Source organism: Stegostoma tigrinum, chromosome 37 (genome assembly GCF_030684315.1).
Source record: "Stegostoma tigrinum isolate sSteTig4 chromosome 37, sSteTig4.hap1, whole genome shotgun sequence".
In the NCBI taxonomy this organism is placed as follows: domain Eukaryota; kingdom Metazoa; phylum Chordata; class Chondrichthyes; order Orectolobiformes; family Stegostomatidae; genus Stegostoma; species Stegostoma tigrinum.
In genome coordinates, this window is record NC_081390.1 from 14,784,145 (window position 1) to 14,801,143 (window position 16,999).

Consider the following 16,999-nt stretch of genomic DNA (forward strand, 5'->3'; position numbering starts at 1 on the left):
TGAGGAAAAAAATAAAACAGCAAGCATACACACAGATTAGAAATGAGAATTGAAATGGATAAAAGATAAAATCCTTTGCATTCCTTCTAATGGGGAGAAGGTATTTTCTCCTTTGAGTTGAGTATGTGTCCATTCCTTTGGTCTTGTGGAGTGTTTTGTTGCTGTTCTTTGTGTTCCTAATCGGAGGTGCATAATCACACTGTGTGAGCTGATCAAGCTGCTGTGAAGGCTGACGGCAGAGAAGATCAGACCAAGGTGAGTAAAGTCTGAGGAAGGTGAGATTTCTTCCAAAAAGTTGGAAATCACGTTAAATATTGAAAGCACGCTCCAAGAGCAAGCATAGTGAAGATAAGCCGTTTACATAGGCAGCACCTTTGCAGCAGACAGCTCAAGAAACCCATCGATTGTTGCATTCAGTCATGTTAGCCACAACTGATTGCTTATTTACATGTTCAAATAGCTGCTGCAGTATCTCCATGTTGGATTCACACTTGTCTTCTGATGGGTGCTGGAAAACCTGGAAGAGAGTGATATCATGTCAAATTTCTGATTCTTCATTTTTTAGCCATTCGCCACCTGACTCCCTGCCCCCAGATACCATGCACTTCCAGCCTTTGCAGCGAAAACACTGCATGTTTAACTTGTAGAGTTATAGTCCCATAGACCCTTCAGTCCAACTCTTCCTTGCTGACCAACTGTTCTATATAGCTCTAGTCCCATTTTCCAGTATTTGGCCCATATGCCTCTAAACGCTTCATATTCATATACCTATCCAAGCGTCTTTTAAATGTTGCCCCCACCACTTCCCCTGGGATCTCATTTCATACACACACCACCCTCCATGTGAAAAAGTTGCCCCAGAGGTCCCTTTAATATCTTTCCCCTCTCACTTTTAAACCTATGCCTTCTAATTTTGGACTCTCCTATTGTGGGTAAAAGACCTCAGCTATTTACCCTATCCATGCTCCTCATGATTTTATAAACCTCATAAGGTCACCCCTCAGCTTTCAACATCCCTGGGAAAATAGCCCCAGCCTATCCAGCCTCTGCCTATAGCTCAAACTCTTCAACCCTGGCCACATCCTCAGAAATCTTCTCTGAACCGTTTCTAGTTTCACAAGATCCTTCCTATAGCAGGGAAACCAGCATTGCATGCATTCTCTAACCGTGGCCGAACCAATGTCCTGTACAGCCGCTACATGACCTCCCAACTCCTTTATACTCTGTATTGACCAATAAAGGCAAGCATACCAAATACCTTCTTCACTAGCATATCTACTGGTGACTCCACTATACAAGGAGCTATGAATGTTCACTCCAAGCTCTCTTTGTTCAGCAACATGTCCCAGGACCCTACTGCTAAGTGTATAAGTCCTTCCCTGATGTATCTTTCCACTTCACATTTATATAAATTAAACTCCAACTGCCACTCCTCAGACCATCGGCTGAACTGATCGAGATTCCATTGTCCTTTGAGGTAATCTTCTTTGCTACACACTGCACCTACAATTTTAAATGTAATGTTTCCATTACTGTCTCATCTCTAATCACATGGTAAAAATCAAGTCTTGATGTTTAGCACCTTCACATTGCAGACTATTCACCACTGACAAGACTGAGGATGTGTTTCATTTTGGAGGAAATTCTTTGTTTTGTACATTTACTACTGAAGTGGCAGAAAATTAATGAGTGAAATTTCCTGCCTAACAGGAAAATTTGATACCCGTTACACCTGACATTCCCTCCCCCACCCCAACTCCAGAAACAGATTGGCAGGCCTAAGTTGGTGCCATGGGGGTGGCCATGCTGGTAATGTTCCTGCTGTCATTGGTATTTTATCAACTACTTAAGGGCGTTCTCCTGCTGCTGGGTGCATGCTTGGGCCAAATGCCAGACTGGAACTGGCTGGGATGGTTTGTTGGTGGATGGGTTGGGGGTGGGGGGGAGTTGGTTGTGTTTGTGGTGGTATTGGGGATCATTCCTTCTCACAGTTAGTCCTCACAGCCTGAGTAAGTGCAACACACTCACACAACCCCAACAAAATGGCTACACACAGGCCCCAAAATCTTCAGTATGGCCCAGAAACCTGGCCCTAGTTGCCTCTTCATTAGGGATAGCCTGGAGTACCACCACTGTCAATAATGTTAGCGGCTAGCAGCCATTTGACTGTCTGCTCTTCCTCCTAGATGGGAATGGAACTCCTGTCCGAAGCCCATCAATAAGCCAATGTCTTAAGACTGACTCTGGGCTTCCTGGCTGGAGAACGGTGCTGACTTCAACTTTAATCAGGAAGGGAATCAAGGGTTTCGGTGAAAGTGAATAATAAGGGAATATAAAAAAATTTGTAGAATCCCTACAGTGTGGAAGCAGGCCATTTAGTCCATACTGACTCTGAGGAGCCTCGCCTCCCCCATAACCCTACATTTCTCCATGGCTAGTCCTTATAGCCTACACATCCATAGGCCCTATGGGCAATTTAGCACAGCCAATCCACCAACCTGCACGCCATCTTTGGACTGCAGGAGGAAACTGGGGCACCCAGAAGAAATCCATGCAGATACAATGAGAATGTGCAAACTCCACGCAGACAGCCGCCTAAGTCTGGAATCGAACTCAGGTCCTTGGTGCTGTGAAGTAGCAGTGCTAATCACTGAGCCGCTGTGCTGCCTAAAGTGGAGTTGAGAATGATCAGATCAGACACAATTTCATTTAAAAGCAGAGCACACTTGGTGGGCTGAATGGTCTGCTTCTGCTCCTACGTCTTATGGCCTTTTTCCTCCAAAACTAGTTTATGACTCAACCACCAGAACATGCTTGAAATACTCAGCAGGACTGACCTGCTTTGCATGTCCAGCATGTTCTGTTTATAGTTCATGTTTCCTGCATCTGTGATATGCTGCCTTTGTATTTGTGATTGAGTAAGCCTGCTCTTTGTGTTGGTACAGTGTTCCGTAAAGGAAACCAATTATTAATGTGCGTACAGATGTACTGCTGGGTTAAGAGAACTGGGTTTATTAGTATAAGCAAAAGGAACCAGATCCCCCAAATGGTGTCCTGATATTGGATCTAATTAAGCTATGTTGTCTCATGCAATCCCTTTTAAATCCCAACACTAGCCAGCACTTCGACTTTTTCTTTTTTGCCATTCTAGCTCCCTTGAAACAGCTTCCATGTGTGTAGTTCTTTTGCCATAGTAAAACTTCTAAAGGCATTGCACAGGAGTGTAATTAGCCAAAATTTTCTGTTGAGCTATTTCAGTAAATATTGAACCAGTGACCATAAACTTGGTTGAAGAAATAGGTTTTAAGAAAAGTCTTAAAAAAGAGAGAGAGAGGTTTAGGAATTGATTCCAGGGTTGACACTCTCAAAAGCAGAAGGTATGGCCACAAGTGGTGAAACAATATAATTTGGAGATATGCAGCCAGCTCATTCTACAACCTCTATTTGACGAAACAACTCGTCACTGCATCTCCCATTTTTGCCTCTGTGATCATTATCTATTCAAACTTCTGAGAGATATCGCTGAACATTTCTGTGCATCAAAGGCAGTGTACAAGTGCAAGTTGGTGCTATTTTTTCCAAACTTCAACTAAACAATGGATTTCACTGTCTTAAGAGAGATTGTTGATGTTTCCCTCTTCCATCTTATGCAGCTAATACAGGTCAGGGCACTACAGACGTCTGTGAGTTCTTTTGAAAATGTATCCGCTGAATCTGAATCAGCAGAAATCCTTAAGGATCGTTGTCTCCGATGTTTGGCTTACTGCCAACGGCAACCACTTCAATAGCACTCCCCACATAAGTATAAGATTAAAGTGCAATGGCAACCAACCCGTACAAACAGAAGTGACTGACTTGACAGAAAGGCTCAAGAATCTTTCTCAATAATCTGCCCAGTAGACTACTGTTCCTCTCCTAGATATGTCAAGGTCCACAGCTCTCTGTAATTCTACAGCTCTTTTATTAAAAAAAAACTTCAAGATAGCAAACACACGCAATAGTATAACGCTAATTGAATGTGATGAATTTAACTTCTGTGAATGTTAGCTGATGTTTATTTAGGGTTTGGCCAGTGCTGTTGAGGTGACATACCTGCTGCACTAATTACACTATATTTTGTTTTATAGTGATACAGTAGTAGGAAAATGCCCAACTACTTAATACCCAGTGGAGCAGAGCAATTACCAGCTTTGCAGGGCTAGAATAGAAAAGGATATTGAACTTCCAATCCTCATTAGATTCCTCAAGGCCAAGGAATTAGTCTTTTCAACTCATGCTGATTTTAATATCTGAATCTGAATTTAGCAGTTTGGCATCTCTGATCTTTTCAAAATCAGTAGCCCTTGTTAGACTCAGATATTCAGCCTTAACTCCTTCACTCTTAACAGTATTTTGTGATGTGATCTTAAATTGTATCAAGCAAACCCAATTTTCAGTAATTGGTTTCTGCTATGATCAGCAATTTCAGCCATGGACGAGTGGTGGAACAATCAGCCAAAACTGATTTGCTTCTGGTGCATTACTTCATGCATACGACAAATTGACTAAATTACAGGGGAGTTGTCAGTGTATCGCAGTGGTCTCCAAAACTTTTAAACAAGATAACTTGTTGAATTATGTACAACCCAGGGTCTACCCCAAAGAAAGCATGTGAACAAGGAATAAGAGCAGGCCACTCAGCCCTTCAAGCCTGCCCCATCATTCAATAAGAGCATGACGGATCTGATTTCAGCCTCAACTGTACATTCCTGCGTATCCCCAGTAATCTTTTATCCGCTTGGTGTGCAAGACTGTATCTATCTGAAAATATTTACCAGTACTGCATTCACTGCCTTTTTGAAGAAGGGACTTCTAAAGACACACAACCCTCTGAGAGAAAGAAATATGTCTAATCTGGGTGACCCTTTACTTTTAAAATATGACGCTTCGTTCTTGACTCTCCCACAGGAGGAAGCATCCACGTTCACCTGGCCAAGTCCCTTCAGATATCTTGTATGTTTCAATAAAGTCACTTTTGACTCTTCTGAACGCTAAAGAATACAGGCATCGACTCTCCGGCCTTTAATCTTAGTCAGTTTATTCCAGATAGTAGTGTATTAAGATATAAAAGAGTAAACAGTTATCACTAGTGCTACATAAACCTAAAACTAAGCATATATAATTTATTTTGTCCTCTATTTGCTAAGCGTCAGTGTGATGCCTGTGACTGCATATTGTCTGCCAGTGCCTTGAAGTCTGGTTGTAGTTTGAAACTGCTACTTGAATACAGTCTATCAAATGTGTATTTGTGAGATGGATGTGAAACTGCAATTGATTATTTTGTTTTGGATGTTTTGGTTTATTTTTGAGTCTTAAGGTGGAGCCAGAGAGTGACAACACGATACAGCACTTTTCACTGTGTTTTGTAACAAAGTATATGCGACAATAAATAAATCAAATCAATTCAAAAAGGTACATGGGGTGAAGGCAAGCTTTCATATTAAAAGCGCAGGAGAATAAGAGTGGATTCTTTTTTGTCTGTCAGAGAGTCCGCAAAAATCATTATCTCTTGATCTGCCTTTCAGCTCAATATGACTTTGCATGCCTTCTAGAAGCGTGCTGTTGAAAGTGCATGCAACAAGAAAACATGGCTGGGTGATGAGATTAACCATCAAGAGATGTGTGTGCAATGGGGAAACACCACCAGGCATGAGATCAACTGCTAGAGACAACACAATTGACCATAGTTGACCATGATTTACACGTTAGAGACCATGGGAAGGTTTTATGAGGAAAGGGTGAGGGACTTGAGGCTGTTTTCGTTAGATGGAAGAAGGTTGAGAGGTGACTTAATAGAGATGTACAAGATGATCAGAGGATTAGATAGGGTGGCCAGTGAGAGGCTTTTTCTTTGGATGGTGATGGCTAGCACGAGGGAACATAGGTTTAAATTGAGGGGTGATAGATATAGGACAGATATCAGAGATAGATTCTTCACTCAGAGAGTAGTAAGGATGTGGAATGCCCTGCCTGCAACAGTAGTAGACTCGACAACTTTAAGGGCATTTAAATAGTAGTTGGATAAACATATGGATGATAATGGAATAGTGTAGGTTAGATGGGCTTCAGATTGGTTTCACATGTCAGCGCAACATCGAGGGCCGAAGGGCCTGTACTGCGCTGTAATGTTCTATGTTCTATGGGTGTCATGTCATTGGACGAGTAATTCAGAATCCCAGGTTAATGTTCTGGGGATATAGGCACACATCCCACAATGGCAGATGGTGAAATCTGAATTAAATGAACATCTGGGATTAAAAGCCAGTCTGTTGGTAGTCAACGATTGTGATTGTCTTAAAAATGCATCTGTTTCACTAATTTCTTTTAGGAAAAGAAGTCTGCCATTGTTACCTGGTCTGGATCCAAAATCAATAGCTATATGGTTGACTATTATTTGCCATCTGGGCAATTAGGGATTGTCCATATACTGCAAATCAATTAAAAATAAATGCATTTTAACATGGTTTTCTGTGGGAAAATCACTTTGTTTGTGTTGGTTCAAAAAAGACAGTTTCAAAGAAAGCAAATTCCTGTTTTATCCAAATAGCAGCGAAGGAAGTGTAGGTTTAGCTTAATCTGACTGTACCAAATATAAAGGACAATAGTTTGCTTACAGTACAAGAGTGAGACTAATGACATTCCCTCACTTAACACTCATAGCAAGATACAGCACAGAAACAGACCTTTTGGTCCAACTCATCCATGCTGACCAGATATAAATTTGGTCTTATTTGCCAGCATTTGACCCATATCCCTCTGAATCCTTCCTATTCATATACCCATCCAGATGCTTTTTAAATATTGTAACTTGTACACAGAAGTTACAGCAATTTCAAGTAAGAGACAAAGATGAGATTAAAGATACAAATTTGTGAATTTCTGCCTGAAAAATGCACCACATCACTGTTTACGAAAATGTCAACTCATTATCTCCCTCCAGCAAATTTATGCATGATTGTTGTTAATTATTGCCAAACAAGGTGACTTTGTAAAATTACCTATTACATGTGTGGCTTCTTGAGCAGACTAGATTGATTCCAGGAATGAGCAGTTTGGATAGATTGGACATGATGGGCATGTTTCCACTGGTGTTTAGAAAAGTGACCTGATTGAAGTGTATGAGATCTTGAATGATCTTGATAATGTAAATGTGAAAATGATGTTTCCTATTGTACATAGTCCAGAACTAGGGACTATTTTAAAATTAAGGGCCACCAATTCAGAACAGAGATAAGACGACATCTTCCCTCTCTGACGGTTGTGTGACTTTGAAACTGTTTGCCTCAGAAAACAATGAGACAGAGTCATTGAATATTTTTAAGGTGAACGTGGATAGGTTCTTTAGGCAAGGCAGTCAAGGGTTATTAGGAATTAATAAGTGTGAATTTGAAACACAATGGATCAACCCCACATTTATTGATTTGATTTATTATTGTCACATGTACCTTGGTACAGTGTAAAGTATTGTTTCTTGAGCAGTACAATATTGAATGGCGAAGCAGGTTCAAGGGATCTAATGATCTATGTCTGCTCCAATTTCATATGCTTGTACCTTATCTCTCTGAATTTTCATTTGCATTTTTAAAAGATAAAATTCAATTAAAACCTTTTGCCTTTTTTATCTCCCTCTTTTAATCCAGTCTATATTTCTTTCCTTTTTCGGCATTAAGTTAATTTAGTTGATTAAAGAAACACACAATTGATAATTCTGTGCCCTTTCTGCTCAAGTCTCATAGGTCTTGTTTCTCCCATTGCAATGTTATCAATTCGTACTTTTCAGCAAGTTTCATTATGATTAAATGTAGAAAGACAATTCTTACGATTTGTTGCTCTGCACCAAGTTGTGGCTTAGAATATTATCTCTCAAGCCATTTGATCTTAAGATTTACAAACTGTCGAAAACTGGACAATTTGATACTTTTAGACGGAGCAGAGACTACAGTGGGGCATGGTGGCTCAGTTGTTAGCACTGCTGTCTCATAGCGCCAGGAACCTGGGTTCAATTCCAGCCTTGAGCAACTGTCTGTGTGGAGTTTGCACACACTCCCATGTGTGCATGGGTTTCCTGCACATGTTCTGGCTTCTTCTCACAGTCTAAAGATTTGCAGGTCAGTTGGATTGGCCATGATAAATTTCCCATTGTGCCCAGGGATGTGTAGGCTAGGTGGATTAGCCATGGGAATTACAGGGATAGGGTAGGGTGCAAGTCTGGGCCGGATGCTCTTTGGAGATTTGGCATGGACTTGTCGGGCTGAATGGAATGTTCCCACACTCTGGGGATTCTGTAATTTAAGAAAGCTGCCGCTTTGAGCAGAACTTACAACAGGCTTAAATGTTACCTGGGAGCTAGATATTGACCATGTGACCCTTAAGTCTGCTCCACCACTCACTAAGTCATGCCTGAATAGTTTATGCTTTGAGTTCTACACTCTTGTCTACCCAGTGAGTTTTGATCCCTTTTGAATCCTTCTTGGGTTCATCTGGAGTTGCATCATTTATTTGGATAACTTTTAATTGCTGATATATAATATAACTGCTTTCCACTTATTGATATTGGCATTGTTCGTTGAGGTAGAAAGTCTGCCTCTGATTTGGGAGGTTCACTTTATACTACATTGAAAGGCATGAGTAATTTAGACTGAAACGTCAGCTGAGGGAGTGCTGCACAATTTGATGGCTCCTTTAAGGTGAATCATTAAATAGAGGCTTGTTGTGTCTCACTAGGATAGCATACTGAAAATCAATCCCCACTATTCTTGGATTCATTAAAAGTTAATGATTTTGAGAATTATGCAAAATTCTCCAAATAACCTATCTCATAGATCCATGATGACAGAAAGCGTAGCCCAGGTTTCTGTACTTAATGTAAAGTTATTACAGATAAATAGATTCTAATGACAGTTAAACAGGTATGAACTATTAATTCTGCATGTCAAAACTGTAAACCCATTATAAACTCCACACCTAAGCAGATAGACAAAATCAGACAAATATGAATCTTATGGATGTAGAGAAAGATAGTGCATTGACCCCTGTTCTCAGGGTTTCTGAGATGATTCTTATGCTAATCAGACTTTTGCTTTTCAATCTGTACTTAGATACCGTTGTACCTAAGATGGAGCTGTAATTGAGTGACCGTAAGCTTTTCACTGTATTCATTTGAGTACATGTGACAATAAAGCTAATTCTAATTCTAATTCAGTTTAGTCTTCCTTCTCCAGATACTTTCATCTGTGTTTGCAGGAGGCAGTAGGTGACTGGTTCCCACTTATAAAAATCTTTGACTTATCATTTAAAAGTCATGGCTTTCTGCAACTGGAAAGAGGAAATAAACTGGCTATTTTCAGGCTTGTGATACCTTTTACTGCACAGCAAGAAACAGCTCCTCCTCCTCCAGAGGTCCGTTGTTTTTTGCCAAAATATCCACACTTCCTCCCCAATGCTGTTCAGCTACCTTAAGAGCTAATCATATAGTTGCTAGCAGGTGGAAGGTCTCTGTCATCAATGTCTCATCACTGTCCACAGACCAATCAGCTACTTGTCACTATCCAAAACTCCGTTGCCCTTTATTTTGCTGTTGTTAATATAATATATATTTTGCTAGGTCTTTACAGGCTCCATTTGCCCTCTTAGGTAAAATACACTACAATGCTACTTGGGGGACATTCACAAATTTTCTTAGGCAGCACCATTCTGAACAAATGATCTGGCCATTAAATTAATTCCGTTTGTGGGCTGTGCACCATTTGGTTGGAGTGTTTGTTTCCCTGTGTCACAATAATGACAAGCTTCACAGCAAAAGCTCTTGATAACCACAATAGCCTCTTGGATAATCAGATATAGTGGAAGCCAGAATATAATTTTTTTTAAACCATATTTATGTCTTGTGTCTCAAGCTATAGGGTATATCATACATTCCCTGAAATCCATTTTGTGATTTTTAGCTTTTTTATGCTTATGTTTGATTTGATTTGATTTGATTTATTATTGTCCTATGTACCCAGGTAAAGTGAAAATTTTTGTTTTGCATGCAGTACAGGCAGAGCATACCATACAAAGCTCATAGGGTAATAGAATAGAGCAAGGATACCTAGTTACAGTTGCAAAGAAGGTGCACAAAATGGAAGATCGGCATTAGATTTGAAATTTGAGATGCCCATTCAGCAGTCTAATAACAATGGGGAAGAAGCTGTTCTATGCAACGTGGACTTATTTTCCAACTGTTAACTCCATTTTCTTGTTTTTAATTGTTTTATTTAATCCCATATCCTCTCCTTCTGACAATCTTTTGGTGAACGATGTTACTTCAAATTATTATGATTAACCAAAAATTCCCTAATATTTTTAATATTCCCAGATATTTCATCCTTCACAAATTGCCGAAACTGAAGTTCCTAGATGCAAAAAAAGTTACAAAAAAGGAATGTGCAGAAGCAGCAACCAGAGGTGCCTTCATGAAAGTGGTGAAACCCAAAGATGATCTGGTAAGACAGCAGTTAACGACATAGTCATGCAATCTTTGTGTTGCTGAAATAGTCATGAATCCTCAAAGTACATTAAAGGCAGGAAAGAAAATGACTTTTATATCACTTCCTTAACATTATTTATACTTTGTTAATCTGGAAGTTTTTTTTATTGCAAACAATATGTATACAAAACTATATGTGTGCAACTATTTGGCCTCTTAACTAAATTTTTCTTGTTTGGCCCATATAGATTTAAACCCTAGTTAACCTTTTTAAAAAAACAAGTCTCTAGTTCCAATACATCCATCGATCATTTTCACTTTATTGCAACTTGTTTACATTTTGTTCTCTTTTCAAAGTGTTGACAATTTACACCTTGTGATCATTGATATAAAAAAAAGCTGAAAGCCTTAATCACATATGGGAGTTTCTAATGACCAGATTTTGACCTCATTTCATTTACGTCAGCATAGATCAAAGTGGACTGGGCTGTCCAATTCTAGTAGTGTTGCAGGGTGTGACAGCATTTCACATCAAGATGACAGCTCAAGTGTAGGACAGTCAATTGCTCAATTATATCCAGGGCCTGTAATTATTCCTCTCTGTTTTTGCAAAGCCTGCATTTGTCATTCCATTGACATAATTTACCTTATGACCACCTCTCTAAGATTTTGGTTGCAACCACGGCTAAAGAGATATGGAGGCAGTTTCTTTCTGTTTTGAAATTGATGAGGTCTGATATAGCATCGACAATAACCTCTGCAGGGCATGTATAAGACTGTCTTTAATTGCCTTCATCATCCCAATTGTCTGCTGACCAAAAGTGCAGGTCACCAATTACTGCAGCTGTGGCCAAACCTGCAGATAATTGGGTTTTTGTTGCAGAGCTGATGGCATAATTGGATATTTTTGTTATTTATTTTCAAGCTTTGAAGTTTTTCCTTCTGATAGACATTATGGCATTTACGAAGTGAATGAATGTTTACGTGTCAATTCATGTTTTTTTTGTATATAACATTTGAAATCAAAGTAGTTGATAACAATCCTGTGTCATTATTCAACACCTAGCCTATGAACCAGAACTTGCATGAACAGACTGAAAATCATGTTCATTTTAAGTCCAGCTATGTCGGAACTCAATGAAAACATGGCAACATAACCACACACACAAACAGAAATTGCTGGAAAAGCTCAGCAGGCTTGGCTGCATCAATGGAGAGAAATCAGAATTATTGTTTCGGGTACAGTGATCTTTCCTCACAACTGCAGCATAACCATGCATCAGGTTCCAAGCAATCCTAGAAAATAGCTATGTAAGTCCCTTCAGAAAGTCATCTTACAATGCTTTACCATAGCATGATGTGGTAGATAATTAGTGCCAAGGAAGATTGTAAAATTATTTCGTTGTTCTTTACAAATTGACAGCTTTTGTTTCCTATTTGGGATAAACAACCGGGGGTATAGATGTATGGTAAGGGGCAGGTGATTTGAAGTGTATGTGTGGGAACCATTTTCACTCAGAGTGGTGAGAAACTGGAATTCACTCCCTATTAGGTGGTCGAGGCAGAAACGACCAAAGCATTTAAGAATTGTTTAAATGTGCACTTAATGTCAAGGCTACAAGACTATGCGTCAAATGCTGAGAAGTGGAATTACAATAGTTATATAGTTGTTTATGACCAACACAGACCTTAAGAGCTGAAGGCTCTTTTACTGTGCAGTAGACCTCTGTGGCTGTATGACTCATTCTCATTTACATGCCCAAACCGATACGCAGGCTTTGAATTGGAAAAAAGAGGCATGGAACAAGAGCTGGTTTTTGGAAATACTCTATGTCCTGTTTTACCTCACATTCCAGATTTCAGAATCAACATGTACCCTAACAACTCTTTACACACTTCCATATTTGCACTCAAAATATATCTAAAGTGTGACAGGGGTTATGAATGTCTGAATGCATGTTTTGTCCTGGCAGGCAGACAAAATAATGGAATTCATGTTGGCTACATTTTGCATTCCCCAATGGTATGACCATAATTTTAGTAAATCCCTTCTATCCAAGAATGTATAATACACACCAGACGGTGTAACTTGCTTCCTAGAAGCCGAAGCATTCGTGTGTTGTCAATTTTGTAAGAATAGTGCAATAGAACATTTGCTCCTTAGAAGCCAAAGGTAAGGCTGTAATAGGCCTTTTGAGATTAAACATGTAATGATCAAAACATTTATCTCAGAACCATTAGAATGGGAAAGATCACAAAGACTCTGTTGGGTATTGCATTGGAACTGGTTTGATACTAGCATTGAGTAATATGACTGAAGGAGCTTTAGACGTTGCCTCAGTTTCCGTCCATTTATTTCTCATCATCTGTTTCGGCCCCTCTGTTTCTGTGGCACTGTGCAATTTGACCAGATGCAAGTACTGCATTGTTGAGTAATATACAAGAATATGCTGATAATAAATGGAAATGATTAATACTAATGTTGAAGATTGTGTTGTTCAGGAATTTGAGAGCAAATCCTGCGATGAAGTTGTGATAGAATCATGAGTCAATGTTTGCCAAAAGGCCGAAGGTTCCACTGCAGTGATGACAAACAGGTACTGATTCAGAGAGCGAGCCCCCTAGGTAGAGTTTTACTGATGGTGGCTGTAGTGATTGTAATGAGGTCAGCCAGGATGCCTCATAGAATCTGAATTCCCTGACTGGGGTTGTTAACCTGGTCCAATCGGGGAGCGCTGGCTGACAGACTCAAACTGGAATGTCAGAGATATTGTTCACACTGAGAGCTGGACCAGTGTCACATACTGTGCACATGTAAATAAAGGGTGACGTGGTGATGGGATACTGGTCTCAGCGGAGTTATTTCAATGGTCGGCTAACAGGTTTGTAACAGGACAGCTATTCAGTGTAACATGGCATTTAGACTGTCAGAGTTGCCAACCTATTCACAGCCCAATCAAAGGCACACTTGAAGGGCAAGTAAGCATCCACAGAATCATAGAATTTTACAGAAAGAAGCCATTCAACCCATCATGTCTGCCAGTTCCCAAAAGAGCTACCCCAGCGAGTCCCATTCTCCAGCCCTATCTCCGTAACCCTCTAAATTTGTCACTTTCAAATATATATCCAGCTCTCTTTTGAAACCTCGTATGAAATCTGCCTCCACCACTCTCCCAGGCAGCCCATTCCAAATCGTAACAACTGAGTAAAGAAGTTTCTGCTCATTTTCTTTAATGTTTAAAGACCAGGCAGGCCCAGTGATGAGTGGGATGAACCAGCAATGGTGGAGCTGCAAAGGAAACCGTTGTCACTGAGCCACACAGTGGCCTTAAAGGAATGTTCCTCAGGACCTTGCTCAGATGCCATTGTGATTTACCTGAAGTGTCCCAGTATGGCTGTGAATGTTTCCTGATGCTATAGACTACCACTGGAATCCAAAAGTGGCTCTTAAGTTACCATGAGTTGGTTGATCTCTTGTTTTTCCTCTGTGTGGACACATGCCATGGTGGTCTTTTGGCTTGACTCCAGTAAGGTGATGAAATCCAGTCCATAGAAACATGGAATTAATGCACCGTAAGGGAAGGTTATTTGGGTCATTACATCTGCACTAGGACTCTGCAAGGTCAGCTCACCAAGTCTCATTCCCGCATATTTCCACTATTGCCCTGCATGTCTTTCCTCTTTGGGTGATTTTGCAGTTCTAGTACAAGCCCCTGCAGAACCATTCTGTCAACCTTCTTCCAGTCTGAAAAATAAATGTTTGCGCTAAGTTATTTTCTGCCATTCAGCCAACTTTGTATCCATTGCTGTTACTGTCCCTTTCACACTAAAGGTTTTAACTTTTCTCGAAGTGGCAATTCATCAAATTTGAACTTTGCATACACTACGCATTATCCTCATCAGCCATCTCTGTCACCTCATCAAAGAACTCCATCAAATTATTTTAAGTATTATTTAACTACTCTGTATTAGCTTTCTTTTATAATACTATATTTGTGGAAGTGACTATAAGTTTTGTCCTAGATTAGCACTTCTAAAACATTTCATAATACTCTGTTGAACTGACTAGACTGCAGTTTCTGGATTTATATTTACACTCCTCATGACCAAGGTTGTAAAATTTGCATTTCTCCAGTCCTGGACCACTACCTAAGTCTACACGGGGTACTGTAAAATTATGGCCTGTATCGGTGCATTTCCTCCCCTTATTCCTTCAGCAGTCTCGGATATATCCAATTTCACCCTTTAGGTACAGCCAACCTTTTGATTGCTTCCTCAGTATCAATCTTCAGCCTATTCCATATTTCAACCCCTTTTTCACTATGACTTCAGCTACACCATCTTTGATAAAGATAGATGTAAAGTGGTCATTTAGTACCTCATTTATACCTCCATACTTAATCCCTTTTTTGTTCCCAATTGACCCCATTCCTCTCTCACCTTTTACTATATCAGAAAATTTTCAGAATTCCTTCCATGACTGCTACATCTTTGTCATTGTTCAACTTATTTATTTTTCTACTTCCCTCCTGGACATTAATTATTCAGCCCACTTCCTCCGTATTTTCAATCTGATGTCCATAATATAAACCATTGTATGTGTCATTCTACTCTATTTCTTTATTCATCTAGGAAACGAGGCCTCTGGTTACACCGACTTTCACCTTTGTGGGAATATACCCCAATTGTACTCAAACCACCTTCTCTTGAGAGCTAATCCATTTTTCTGTCAGAATGTTGCATGCCTGTCTTTAATTCCAACATACCAAGGAAAGATCCATTCTCATAGGTCTGAAATTAAGCCTCCTCCAAGTAAGTATTTTTACTTTAGATTGCTTCTTGTCCTTTTATGATAAGACCATAAGATTTTGGAAAGGAATTAGGCCATCCAACCATTCAATAATGGCTGTTATGTTTCTCAAACCTAGTTTCCTGCCTTCTCCCCATAACCCTTGATCCCCTTACTAATCAAGAACATCTGTCTCTGTCTCTGTTCACACTAATCAAGAACCTAAGTATCTCTGTCTTAAATAGATTCAATGAGGTAGCCTTACAGCCGTCTGTGACAATGAATTCCATAGATGAAATAGTCTCTGGCTGAAGGAGTTCCCCTTCATCTCAGTTTTAAAGGGTCATCCCTTCACATTGAGGCTGTGCCTTTGTGTCCTGGCCATTCTGACTCGTGGAAACATCCTCTCTGTGTCCACTCTGTCCAGACCTGTCTGTATTCTGTCAGTTTCAATCAGATTCTCCCTTAGCCTTTGAAACTCCTTTCAGTACAGACCTATAGTCCTGTACCACACCTCATTTGAGTCTTAGAATCATACAGCACAGACACAGACCCTTCGGTCCAACTGGACCATGCCAACCAGGTTCCCCAAACTAAAGTAGTCCCATTTGCCTGCATTTGGCCCATATCCCTCTAACCTTTCCTATTCATGTACCTGTCTGAATGTCTTTTTAAATTCTGTAACTGTTCCTGCATCTGCGACTTCCTCTGGCAGGTTATACAAACCACCCTCTGTATGAAATGGTTTCCCCTCGAGTCCCTTTTAAATCTTTCTCCTGTCACCTTGAAATTATGCCATCTAGTTTTGAACTCCCTAACCCTAGGGAAAAAGCCTTGGCCATTCACTTGATCAATGTCCTTCGGGGTCTCCTCTTCCCGCACCGCATCCCAAAGCCAGTCCAGCCTGTCTCTGCCTCCCTGGCCTGTTCTTCCTCTCGCCCATCTCTTCCTCCCGCCCCGGGCCGCGCCTCCACCTCCTGCCTGCTGGCCTCGTCCCGCCTCCTTGGCCTGTCCTTCTTCCCTGGACTGGCCTGTCCCCTCCCTGCCTCCCCGCCTGTGCTCTCCTCTCCGCCTGTCTTCTTTTCTCTCCGTCTTCGGTCCGCCTCCCCCTCTCTCCCTATTTGTTCCGGAGCCCTCGCCCCATCCCCCTCTCTGGTGGGGGGTCTGGGCCCGGGGCGTCGGCTTTTGTGCTCCTGGGATGCTGCTGGGCCTGCTGTGTTCATCCAGCCTCACATTTTATTATCTTCGACTATCTTCAATGTTGGATTACGTGTCCATGTTTCTGGAAGAACTCTCAGAAACATGTAGAGTAGCACAAGAGCATTTGAAAGTAATAATGATAGAATGGGCAGCTAACCATTCTATAAATGTGATGTTTTCAAGGAGGAGATGATGTATTCGTATTGTTGGCCTTGCAAGGGGAACCTCAATTTATTGGTCGATACAAAGCAGTTAGGAGGGTTAATAAAGTGACTGACCTGATAAATACTTCTGTTTGTAGAAAGGAGAATTAGTGTTGTCACATAAATATGTTGAAAACGTATCGTTGCAGAAATGAGGATAAGAAGGAACATTTGTGGCTGGTAATGAGAGTAGTGGAAGATCACAGAGATGACAAGAGTGAGGTAAAAGGAGAGATAGTCAGTTTTCAACACAAAGTAAAACAAAGTGGAGGAGTTAGTACTGCTAAACAGCGTCATTGT

At 40.5% G+C, this 16,999-nt stretch overlaps 1 protein-coding gene across 2 annotated transcripts in view; it reads left to right on the forward strand.

Annotated features, from left to right (window-relative positions):
• lrmda (leucine rich melanocyte differentiation associated) overlaps nucleotides 1-16,999 on the forward strand; it is an 830,431-nt gene that overhangs the window by 547,133 nt on the left and 266,299 nt on the right. For both annotated transcript variants that reach the window (XM_059640299.1, XM_059640300.1), the window contains one exon: nucleotides 10,397-10,523. In XM_059640299.1, coding sequence (XP_059496282.1) covers nucleotides 10,397-10,523 — 127 coding nt within the window. The remainder of the gene's footprint in view (nucleotides 1-10,396; nucleotides 10,524-16,999) is intronic.